The sequence below is a fragment of the Plectropomus leopardus genome, chromosome 23, assembly GCF_008729295.1.
Source record: "Plectropomus leopardus isolate mb chromosome 23, YSFRI_Pleo_2.0, whole genome shotgun sequence".
Taxonomy (NCBI): Eukaryota; Metazoa; Chordata; class Actinopteri; order Perciformes; family Serranidae; genus Plectropomus; species Plectropomus leopardus.
This window is the reverse complement of record NC_056485.1, coordinates 13,756,801-13,769,871: the sequence shown is the minus strand read 5'-3', so window position 1 is coordinate 13,769,871 and position 13,071 is coordinate 13,756,801. Positions and strand designations below refer to the sequence as shown.

Genomic DNA, 13,071 nt, shown 5'->3' with positions numbered 1-13,071 from the left:
ATTATTAATATATACATATTATAATACATATATTATTATCATAATATTTTTATAAATATATATTATGGTTTTAATAAAATTCTATCGACCAAACTCTGATTAAATGTTTTCTTATATTATTATTATAAATAAGCTTAAACTTCAGCCCACACATTTTTCTTCTGTTCTTCCTTTTAATTGAATTTCTTAGTGTTATTTATTCTTTATTATGTGTATTCAGAGGAAATTGTTTTGAAGGACCGCCACTGCTACAGTATATTTAGACATTATTATAATTTTTATCGACTTCAAATGTATTCGTTTTGAAAGTCGTGTCTTACTTAATCTAAAACATTACAGAAAACTGTTAAGAAACAGTAGTTACTTTAAAAAACAGCGAAAAGACTACAAGAAATCCCAGAATGCTTCTCTCTACGCGTACGTTCACTTTATAAAACGTCCGCGCGCGGAACGTTGGATTCAATGTTTGTAACGGTCTTATTCGTCGCCCAAGCCGTCAAAATGCCCTACTAACAGACGAGATAAGATACTTGTATTTTTTATATATTTATTTTACGTTTTATTACCTTCGTCTTTCGCTTAACCAAATGGTGAAGACCAGCGGCCAACCTATTTTCCCGGGGGGAATGTTGATGGTGTAACCACACTTCAGAAAAAGACGATCTCGCATCTCTTCTCTGTGAATTTGTTTTAGCCTCATTTTCCGTCTAATTATTTCTATTTTATCCACCGTAAATGAGTCGAAAAGGAGACAGTGATGATGAGAAGTGCGGTAAACGACGGGTCGCGTATGTTTACAGCCCGGAGTACATCGAGACTTGCGACAGTTTATCCAAAGTGCCAAACCGAGTGAGTTGGATTGAATGACCGTTAAAGGCTAATTAACAAACGGCTTTTTAAACATTAGCTCTGCGTCGTTGTTGTCACTGTTGAGACTTTGTTTTTTAATTTGTGTTCACTTTCAGGCGAGTATGGTCCACTCACTGATAGAAGCCTATGGACTCCTCAAACACATGAAGTAAGTGGCAGCTAATGTCAGTTTTCTAACCTAAACAGAGACAATAACAAACTTTTTGTTGGATAATAGTTTCAGATAACTGTTCGCTGTTAAGCTAGCTGCTGCCTGGAGTGGATGCCGCTAAATTACTGTCATTAAAGTAATGTAGAGTAGGGGTCGACCGATAACCAATATTTGACAGCGATATGCGTTTACAATAAAAATGAAATATTCAACATTTGGAATATAACAAACTCCAACACAAAACTTTGTTTAAATGTCATGTTTAATGAAAACTGAAACATCATATACAGAAAGTTCCCAGCAACTTTTTTTATGAAGTCAAGTGAAAATTTACATGAGAAAATGAAAAAGAAATTCTAAAAGCTCCCAGAGGTTACACAAAATAAAAGTCCTTCCTTTTCTGACACTTTCTTTGCACTTTTTAATTAATTAATTTTATCGACGATCACTAAAATAAAATATGGATACAGATAATAGGCAAAATGCCAAGTATAGACCCCAGTAATCATCCACCTCTAGTTTAGAGTAATTTTACTATATCTCCTCTGAAAGACACACAGGTTTCTGTCAACCTGGAGGAGTTTCATCCTCAAACTCAATGTTATCAACTGGCTATTTTGAGTCTGGTCATATTTTTTGTAAAGCTATTATTGATCCCCAGACTCACTCACTGAGACAACCTTCACACTGCCCTTACCACATCCCATACAACGACATACTCAGGCAACAGCCATCCATTGGTAATACACAAAGTATGATTACTGCATGAGTCTGCTGGTCTACAAGAACATATTTGCTGAATCCCTATTGATATTATTAATTTCTAAGTCTCCCAGCTTGCACAATATGTATCATGTTACACTATGATATACAAATCATTATTATTATTATTTAGAGAGAAATAGGCTTTATACTTAAATTCTTAAATGTGTTGCATGTTTTTTTGGAGAACCCTGTACTCTGATATCTGTGTTTTCCACAGTTGTATAGAGTTTCGTAGAGGCTATTTTACAGTATGTGTTAGGCCTAGTGTAATGCATTGTAGAACCATGCTGTGCACATTTTATTGTATATGTTCCTACAATGCAGATTATTAATTGCCATTCAAAGACAATTATTTTTTTCAGTTTTAATTCATTTGATGAGATTATCACATAAAAATTTTGCCTTTCACATTGGCGAATAGACTCTCAGCTGACAGCTTGTACTGCTTTTCTTCTAATATATGGATATCTCAATCTTCTCAATTTTCACTCTCAGTATTTCAGTGCAGTATCTATTCTGTTGATTCAGCATTTTTTGTGCAGTTGGCATTTTGTTTTACTGTTGGCCATGTGGTGCCAATATTTTCTGCAACTGTAGGCTGCACATTTTATCGTTTCTGATTTGAAAGGGACTCAATTTTGTTTCGCCAGGTCTTAGTGTCCCATAAACTATCTGCAAGTGTCTGCAGATTACTGTGATTTTATTCACACACAGTATTTTATTTGACGGCAGCATGAGTTGCTCTGACACTGCATATACAACAAGTTATTGTGCAAGCCGCGTGTTTGATTAATATTGTTTTTATCCCTTTTCTGCAGCACCGTTAAACCTCAAGTGGCCACCATTGAAGACATGGCCAAATTCCACACAGACTCTTATCTGGAGCATCTTCACAAGATCAGCCAGGATGGAGACAACGATGACCCTCAGTCAGTCGACTACGGCCTTGGTAAGAAGAACCAAGAAAAAAATATTACCGTCAAAATAATATATTCAGCTTTGTTACTTTAATGTGTAAATTTGCTGCCCCACGTAATATCCAGTGGAGTATCAGTGAATAACCTACCTTCCTGTGTGTGGCTATTTATATCTTATACCATATATAGGACAAATGTTATATTTTTTTAAAGCAGAATTCAGGTTACAAGAGGACAGTGACATTTATCGTAAAATAGGCGTTATCTGTCTTATCAACTAAAGACGGATTTTACCGCCATTTTTCTCTTGCCAGTTTTCATTACATTGTAATTTGGAAAATAGATTTATGTGGAAACAAAAACTACATATATACGTTTACATGCAGTGCTTGTTTGTCAGCAGCAGAGGGCATTAAAAGGCATCTAAAAAAAAACTTAGGTCTCCCAGAGAACACCATTAAGGTGATTCTGCTTAAATATATTTCTGTTTGTTTTAAATGGGGTAGTTTTCTTTCTTAATGATCTGAGTTAAATATTTAAATAGTTATTATTTGTGTAACAACTCAACTGTACTTTTCTTGATGTTTTTTATTCTTTGGTTGAGGTAGAAATACACAAACTCAGCCTCATTTCAACTGAACCTCAACCGGGTGGGATGCTGTTGAAAAGATCCCACTGTGGTTTGTTGTTCTTGGATGAGTCCATCCGCTGCTGAGGTTTACATTTCTAACTTTAGACCAATCCTTGACTTCACTCTCCTTGTTTTGATTTCCTTGACTCATCTGTCTCCCTCCCTTCTTCCATTCACCCTCATCCATCATCGTGCTTCTTCGTGTCCTCGAGTCATCCCTGTTACTTCCTCCTTTTGTGTTCTGCACACCTCCCTCGGGTTCATCTTCCCGACTTGTTACAAAAGCAAATTGCTCCACCTTTTCCTGGATTGAGAGATTTCTCTGTTTGTCATGTCTTTAATTTACTTTCCCTCACAATTTATTGTTTTACATCAATCCCGTCCACTCATCTGCCTCATTTCTCTTGCTGCCTTCTCTTTTTCTTACATTTACGTTTCTTTTTCATTCCTCTTTTTTTTTACCCTTTCCTTACAGATTTTTTTTTTTTTTTTTTTTTTTACAGCCCATCAGTTTTCTTATCCTCTATTATGAGGGCATGTATTTGCCATGAGGATTGCTGCCTGTGCAGAAAGAAGTTTCAACCCAAAAATGTTTCACAGAAAAAAAGAGCTGGAATAAATACATTTTCAACTAGTACTGGTGGCGCCGTCTTGGTCAAACATTTACATACCTGTATATTTATCTCCTATGCTGAAGTGCAGTTTTTTAGGAGACACTCAGCAGTACATTACTGTATCATTATAAATTACATTATGGGATCTGTTAGTCATAAAATGGGCTTTAGTCATTGTTTTTGACATTTCATTAAAAAAAAAAACATTCTCTCCAACATGTTTTTCTCTCCCTCCAGGCTATGACTGCCCAGTGGTGGAGGGGATATATGACTACGCAGCAGCAGTAGGAGGCGCTACACTGACAGCAGCCCAGTGTTTGCTGGATCAGAAGTGTGAAGTGGCCATCAACTGGGCAGGAGGGTGGCACCATGCCAAGAAGTAAGTCATTCTGTTCAGAAAAAAGTATAATGTCCCTGTTACTATATAAATATATTCATTACTGACATTGTACTGTAATAATGATGTGATTATATACTTTAATAATGTCAGAAAGAATAGTGGAATGTAATTTGAAGTAAATCTGTAAAACTTTGTCATAATGTATGAAGACTTTTTTATTTTCTTGAACATTTATTTCTTTTTAATGGTATCACAAACTTCATTTGAGTTTAGACATTCACACTCGTCCTCATTAGTTCCACTAACGGGCCTGATGGGGGCGTACTTACAAATTTTCCTTTTCTTTCTGTCTCCCAGGGATGAGGCTTCAGGTTTTTGTTATGTGAACGATGCTGTGTTGGGAATCCTCAAACTGAGGGAGAAGTACGAGAGAGTCCTCTATGTGGACGTTGACCTGCATCATGGAGACGGTACGCACACATAAACAATAAGTGGAAATGAAAATTCTTTTGTTTGGTCTGTTAACTTAACTGGCTGAAATCCAGGTTAACATAAAACCCTGCAGATCCCAACACATTATTTAGTCAAAAAAAATATCATCCTATAGCACCAGGATATCACACATTTTTCTTTAATGATTTTTCTGTCTCCTCCTCTCACTGCAGGTGTGGAAGATGCCTTTAGCTTCACATCCAAAGTCATGACAGTTTCTTTGCACAAGTTCTCCCCTGGATTCTTCCCAGGTCGATCCTTTCAGATATTAATAATATGATTTAATATGACAGCTGTATTATGAGAAAGTGTAAGATAAGCATGTATATATTTAGGTACGGGGGACCTGTGTGACACGGGGCTGGGTAAAGGTCGTTGGTATGCTGTAAATGTCCCGCTGGAGGACGGCATCAAGGATGACAGATACTACCAGATTTTTACAAGGTACACACACACACACACACACACATATATATGGATTTTCCTGAGAAGCTAAGAGACAACTTTTAAGGCATGTTTTTCCCAAGGATCCCCAAGGAGAAATTCTGTTTTCCTTTCCCTCTCTTGACCGCATCCCACCCAGACATCAAATGTCAGGGTCATATACGGAATAGTGCCTCAGAGCAAATGTAGTTTCAGCAATTTATCAAGGACATTTCAGTGGGGGATTCCTTCCAACATGAGGGCGTTTACTTTGGATTTTCCAATCAAGGGATTTAACAGTAAAAAAAAAAAAAAGTAAAAAAAAAAAAAAAATCATATGTGAAAATCACAGTGTTAAGACTTTTGTTCAAAGTTAGGACGCTTTAGGTAGAAGCACCAGTGACTGCATTGTGCTATTGAGGAACCTCCAAAATATACACTGTAGTTTCACTGGATTCTCCAAAGTTGAATTGTTATCCATGAGACTTAATATAATCTGTGACATCATCGGATTTTGGAAGGGATGTTTTGACACGATCCGTTTTCTGCTGTCCTCTAATAATTAGAAATGCAGTTTTAGAGGAAAGCAATAGGTTTTGCCAGACCCTTTGGATTTCCTGGGCTACCACCTAGTGGTTATTACTGGAAGTGCAGTTTATGACATTATTCACAAATTGCTTCGAAATTTCGGTCACGGTGGATACTGCTTGTAACATATACCATGGATTTGATCCTATTTCAGATTTTATTTTTCGTTACTGCACTTTCAGAATGTAATTAGTAAAATTGAAACATCATCCTATAATTTACTGCTAGCTGAGATGAGAATGACTCAAAGCCTGTGAATAATGGTTGTGTCTTCTTACTGGTTGAGACACATCTACAGACTAGTTTTCCAACACTTCTGATCGATGGAACCGACTATAGGCTAATTTTTCATCACTTCTGATCAGTGGAGCTGACTCTAGACAAGTGTTACATCTCTTCTAATTGAAGAGAGGGAACTTCTAATCTATAGATGATTTTTAAGTCATTTTTGATTTACAAAACATAATTCAGAAGAGTGTCCCGTCACTTTGGATGGTCCACAGTAGAATGCTGTGAAACAGAGAGGCCATATGTGCTCTGATGATGATAAAACTTACTAGCATGATCCTGTATTTGATCATTTTGGGACTTGGATTACTACACACACTATTATTTTGGGGGAAAAAAAACACATACTGACTCCTGATTGGCCTAGCCTACATATCCGGATGATAATAACAACATGGTTACTGCTGTCTTTACTTCGCAGCGTAATGCAGGAAGTGCGGGCAACGTTCAACCCCGAGGCGTTGGTTATGCAGCTTGGTGCTGACACCATGGCAGGCGACCCCATGTGTTCCTTTAATATGACCCCAGTGGGGGTGGGCAAGTGTCTGCAGCATGTCTTGGAGTGGCAGCTACCTACACTGCTGCTGGGAGGAGGTACGCTGTGTGGCTGTGTTTATTATTCTGCCTGGTGTTTTGATTTTTGTGCATGAATGCTTAGTCCATGTCCATGTGTTGGTGTGTGTGCATGTGTGAATTATGTGTGTGCATGTTCCTGCATATGAGCATGTACTCCCAATGAAAGGTATACAATGTAACATGTCCTTTGTGTGTGTTTGTATTTGCTATGAATCTCAGTGATTCACTCATTTGTGCACAATTACGCACACATGGATTTACACGCAAACACACAGACACAGACACAGACACACACACACACACACACACACACACACACACACACACACACACACACCGTGCTCTGTTCCAGACCCCTCAGCCCTTGGCCAGATGATAGCTACTACTTAAACGACACAATGAAGCCATTTTACTCAACTACAATCCCACCTCTCTTCCTTTCTCTCCCTCCCTTTCTGTCCTACATACTTTCTCTCAGCTATATCCTCCTCTCTTTCTTGGTTCTCTCAGTTTTACTCAAGGCCACCCTCTTCATACTTCACACTTTCTATTTGTCTTTTTTGTGCGAGAAAGAAAGAGTGGGTAACATTTTGTCAAGTTTGTTGTGGTGACGTCTGCACGGATCCGGTTATAAAAACACTACATTTCTCGCCTTTATCGCAACTCTTTTTTTCTTGTTTCTTATTTGTAGCTCATGTCCTTATCCGGCAAAATTGCTGTTTATTTATTCTACTAACTGACTGAAATTAACCCACTCCACACAGTTCAATTTAAGATAAACTTTTAAGCATCATTTCAAGATCGTTAGCCATGATCGCAACCCCATATACAGCATGTGACCACAAAATAATGAACCTCCTTTAAGTTTTCTCTTTATATTTGTCTCTTTTCCTCATCAGGAGGTTATAACCTGGCCAATACGGCTCGTTGTTGGACCTACCTGACGGCATCAGTACTGGGAAAGACTCTCTCGTCTGAGATACCAGACCACGAGGTACAACAACACACACTCCCTCTCTTTCAAAGCTCCAGTCACTCACATTCACATATTCCCACATGAACACAAACGCGCTCATTCTTTGTACTGTCACACAAAGTCACTGGACAAAAACGCACACACATGAAAAACACAAACACACCCCCTTGTGTTCACTGTCTGCTGAGTCACTACATCTAATCAAAGATGGCCGCCTGCTTCTCAATAAAGGGGTTTGTCTGCAGGTGACTCAGACGGAGTGTATGTGAGAGAGAAGGGTACCAGTGTTGACAGGTCCTCTCTGTCTGCCTCATCTAACACAGGCTCCACTCTCTCCATCTTATTGACATTAAGGGTTTTTTGTAATATACTGAATGCAACTAATAGTATCATTAAAGGAGAAATCAAAATTTTGAAGAGTGAAATTCAGTTCCATATTATATTGTCTACATGTACGCGGGTATATTCGAAAACGTAGCCTTTTCTAAGTGTTTTTGCCATACATCAATACATAAACTTCTTTTTAGATTACTGAAAATTCACCTTTTGCAAAATCTTTTGAGGGTGATGATCTTCAGAACTTTTCAGTGTTGATGTGTAGACAGGGAAAATTGAGTTTTTGGCTCGTGATGTGTGCGCTCTTTTCTCCTTTGCGCGGCGTTACAAATGAGGCGTCATTTCGTGCATTTGCATGCATGTTGGCCAAAATAGTGCTGGCTCTTACCTTGCTAACAGGACTTTGTACATGCTTACACATATATGTACACTTACTTGTCATCTATATTGAGGAACAGAGGTGTCAGAGTGGCTTTAGAGGACACTGCTTCAGGTGGTTTCTGATCTCTTTGCATGGCTTTTGGTTTAGGGACATTGCTGGCTATCTGTTTGGCATGCACTTAACAGCACTTCAGTTGTCTTTTTGTGTTTTCATTTGGAAATAGACTTTTTAAAACAGTGCGTGTGCCTTTTTATTTGTCATTTTTTGAGAATAAAAGGAGGATAAAACCTTTTTTTAAAAAAAAATGCATGTGTAAGTCACCATTTACCACTAAATTCACCATTTACTGTTCTTGGTTCAGATCTACCAGCCACCATGTACAAATCAGATCCAAAAACCTTTCAAGAACTTGATGTTGGATGAGTCACTGTTTTGTTGTATTGGTCCAAGTGTTGGACTGCTGCAATATGGACAGAACAAATTTTGAGATAATTATTACAATTATTTTTGACTTTAGCATCGAGATTCATTCTTTCCCTTTTAAGGAACACGTGAGAAAATGTTCTAAACTCAAAGTTCCCTTACAAGCTTTTTCCACATATTTTCTTCATATCTCATGGCCTTTTAAAAAATCGATATCTTGATATGAGACTAGATATTGTCTTGGATTTTAGATACAGTGTTTTGCTTTTTCATGCATTTTAAAGGCTGCATTACAGTAAAGTGATGTCATTTATGGAACTTAAAAGATTTGCCTTAATGCACTTAGTCATTATATCCACATTACTCGTGATTCTACATTAAAACATCTCATTGGGTAAATATTGATCTAAATTGTAAATTGGGGGCATATAGATGAAGTGAATGCATTCAGTGTATTTCTCTTGTTCTGTGATGTTATTAAGAGGTTTCCTGTAGGTCACCTTTAACAAGATTATGAAACACAACATGTAGACCTTTGTGGTCACTGTAAACTCTTTAAGTGGAGCTTAATCTGCTTGTTTGCAGTAATTGGGTGAAAAGCGTGGATGTAAACAAATGAACCTAATGAGTTGTGAGTGGAAACACTTCTTGGATTTTCCTTTGCAAGGAAGGGAAAAATCTCAGTAATTTGTGTTTGTAAAAGAAAGGACGTGTGTGACCACTAATTTTCTCATTATGCTAACTGGTAAATCAAATAGACTCATCCTGTCTCCGAATCAGCAGACCCATCTGTCTTTCTTGCTCCTTTAGTCTCTCTCTCACACACACAAAGAGCTTCTTTCACCAGCAACTGATTTTTGGACCTTGTCTTGGTCAAATGTAATGAATAGCTGTGAGTGCGTGACTTTGTGTATGTATGTGTATTTATGCGAGAGTGCGTGCGTGTGTGTGCGTGTGTGTGCATGTGTGTGTGTGTGTGTGTGTGTGTGTGTGTGTGTGTGTGTGTGTGTGTGTGTGTGTGTGTGTTCTGACCATGATGAAGGTACCTCTTGTTTCTCCTTGTCAGCATCCAATGGCCCTATATAGCCTTTGACCTCATTAAAGAGCACTCACTGAAAACAAAGCAACTATCAGTGCAGCAGCTGCCACAGATGATGAAGATGAGGACACACACACACATTTCTGCCTGATAACAAAAAATGTAAGAAACAAATATCCTCATGACTTTTCCTGTTTCAATTTAAGTGCTTATTGGCTTCTAAATCCAATTTAATAGGTATTATGGATCTATTTTGAAGTTCATTTTCTACTGAGTTTATAGTAGTATCCAACTTCAGACAGATGTGTGTATGTGTGTGTGTGTTCGTGGCCATGTCTGTGCCCGTTGTGCTCGATAAGAGGGGCATTTATCCATGATGACCAAGCAAAGCTGAAGTTCCAGCGACATTGGAAACAAAAACTACCTTTGTACCCCCTTTTCTGTGTGTGTGTGTGTGTGTGTGTGTGTGTGTGTGTGTGTGTGTGTGTGTGTGTGTGTCCACTCTTTCGCTCTACTGTAGACAAAACCACATGAATGCACACATTCACTACAGTCAGATAATGTGTTAGCCTGTTTCATGGCATTTTTGTGTTTCATTGTATGATAAATTGCACCAATGTTGAGGAGACAACTGTGAACAGTCTTCAATGGGAAACTGTCAGTTAGAAAGTTGCACTCAAGTAAAAAAAAAAAGCATATTTGTTTCCATTGTGTTGCTGCATCACAAATGTCCATCAGAAACTGAAATAATAAATTATATTTCATCTAGTTTCGAACATCCAAAAACAGCTGCTTCAGTTTGTTTTATCTGCTCAAATCTCAGTGAAATGAATCCAAACATATTTGTGTTGGTTTTATTTTGTTTAAAATATTTTGTTTAAAATGTTTATTTTTAATTAAATCATCTTTATCCTTTTCTCAGTACTAAAGAGGGCAAGTGTTCAGTCTGTATGAACGAGCCCCGGTTAAAAATAGTAGTCTAAAAAACACAAACATCAGTCACAGTGCGCTAGTCACATCAACAATAGTGCTGTAATGTTCACTGATTACCAGACAAAATATTACACTGCAGATAACCCACACAATGACCCTGCCTCTGTCACACTTATTATATTCCAACATCTTATAAAAACACAAGTGAAAGTGCCTTTTGTAGTTTGAACCAGGATTGTAGCTGGCGGGTCGAAAGTCATTAACCCTTCCGTTGACTTGTATTGTCTGTTAGCAGTTAGCTGATCCTGATTGACCCCCATTGTGTGATAGTGATGGAGCCAAATCTGTGTGTGAATCAGAGGGCAACAATATGGGGTCTGCAGCCTCAGAGGTCAAAGGTTGGTTAAAGTCTCTGATTAAACAGGCATGGGGACTGTCATTATAACCTACTTTGCTTTGTTTGTGTTGAAGAAAATGTTCTGCGTCTCACTTGTTATTACTTCTCCAACAACATTGACTTGTAATGTTTGATGTCCAGGTGCCTTTGCCTTTAAAGTCAGTGTCACAGCAGCTGTGAGCACAGGGAATCATGGGAATTATTCTTTTTCTGTGTTGTTGCGTTCCCACAATGTCAAAAAAATCACTTTTAAAGGCAGTGCTATGGGGGAAAAAGCAGGATATCATGGCGTGACTGTAGCTACACTATCATTTGTTACAAGCTTTTTTGGGGAATTTCCTCCTTTGGAAGTCAAAACAGCAAGAAAAAAATGTCATTTGGCTTACACAAATGATGTCATTTATTTTTTGCTGGTGTGGTACACCTCACTAATCTGATGAGTCTAAAAAACAAATTTGAATAAATATTAGTGCCTATGGTTGTTAGCATTTATCTGCAATTAACAACAGCCTTCAATCAGTCAGGTGGCCCATGCGTATTTATGCCAACATATAAGATGTATTTGTTTTACAGAGCTAAAAGACTTCAAGCTGTGGTTCCACATGTTTAATAAATCCACAAAAAATAGGTAATATAATTATTAATTTGTCAGCCAAAACAAGATTTAATCTTTTAATGAAAGTCAGACAGGGTTTATGGCTGCCCACATTTAATGCTTGCTTTTGGATCATCACTCAAACAAATTCACAATTTTAGTCTGAATCAAAGAAACTTTGTGAATAAATATTTAACATTTTGTTTATTTAAAATAACCATACTATAGCCATGCTAGCAGCTTTGGTTGGAACCGTTAGCAAGCTGAAAAAGCTAAGATGCTACATGCAACTTGCAAGCTAACTTGCATGTCAAGTTAGCTTGTTAATAAAAAAAAAATATGACATCAAACATTTAACATGTTTCATCCTCATTATTAGCATGTCAGAATGCTTGTTTGTAATATAATGACTGTAGTTTGCATTTATGTGATATAATGTAAAACTTTGCCTCAGATTTATTCAAAAAGTTAGCTTATTAACATGCTAACATGACGTATGTTTTTGAGCTAATATCTAACATATAAATATCCTAATTATTAGAATGTTAGAATGCTGATGTCCTCATGTTTATGCAATAAGATGCAAAACATAATGCTATATCCTAAATGTTGGCTTGTCAACATGCTATGACATGTTATTGAGCTAACATTTAATAAATACGTCCTACTTAATAGCATGTTTAAATGCTAATTTGCCCATATTTATACCATAACATGGAAAACATTATATCAAAAACATTAGCATGTTAGGATAACTTTGCCTCAGATTCTCACTATTGATTGTTGATTGTTAGTCATGACAATTTGCAGCTTGTCAGACTGCTTTAAGCTGCACTGCCTGCTCAGAATTAAAGGTCATGTTTCTGTACTCTGATGAAGTATAGATAATTGACAGCTATCCATGCAGCTGCTATGGTTAATAAAGAAGTGTTTTGTAAACATTTCGAGCTGTCCATCTGACTTTCGTCACCACTTTAGACCCCTCCGTGTCTTTAATTGTGTTTTTGGTCATTTCCCAGCAGCGGAGTTCCTCCCAGCCGTGCTGCTATGATAAAAACAAACCACAGATCTAAACTTCCTGCGGCTGCCTCAGCGGGTCAACACGCATACCATGTACTCACAATTTTGCTAGTGTGGATCCAGCTCATTTCCTTTGTCACATACAGTGCTGACCCCTCTTTCTGTCGCTCTTCTCTTTCCTGTTTCCACTGCATGCCCAGAAAGCACATTTTGTTGACGCAAAAAAATGCTCTTGAACGAAAACTGGCACCTGGATTTGCTTTATAACCAGAGTTAGGGTTCCAATAACCACTTCAATTTTGGATCTAGTTCCAA

At 37.6% G+C, this 13,071-nt stretch overlaps 1 protein-coding gene across 2 annotated transcripts in view; it reads left to right on the top strand.

Moving 5' to 3' along the window:
• The first annotated feature begins 482 nt into the window (after positions 1–482).
• hdac8 (histone deacetylase 8) overlaps positions 483–13,071 on the top strand; it is a 35,105-nt gene continuing 22,516 nt past the window's right edge. The window contains exons 1-10 of one of the 2 annotated variants that reach the window (XM_042512465.1): positions 483–849; positions 966–1,018; positions 2,605–2,735; positions 4,186–4,327; positions 4,646–4,758; positions 4,954–5,031; positions 5,116–5,224; positions 6,501–6,673; positions 7,555–7,649; positions 9,839–9,940. In XM_042512465.1, coding sequence (XP_042368399.1) covers positions 736–849; positions 966–1,018; positions 2,605–2,735; positions 4,186–4,327; positions 4,646–4,758; positions 4,954–5,031; positions 5,116–5,224; positions 6,501–6,673; positions 7,555–7,649; positions 9,839–9,865 — 1,035 coding nt within the window. In that variant the 5' untranslated portion in view covers positions 483–735 and the 3' untranslated portion in view covers positions 9,866–9,940. Of the gene's footprint in view, positions 850–965; positions 1,019–2,604; positions 2,736–4,185; positions 4,328–4,645; positions 4,759–4,953; positions 5,032–5,115; positions 5,225–6,500; positions 6,674–7,554; positions 7,650–9,838; positions 9,941–13,071 lie in introns of those variants that run through there. The other variant, XM_042512464.1, reaches the window with a different exon arrangement.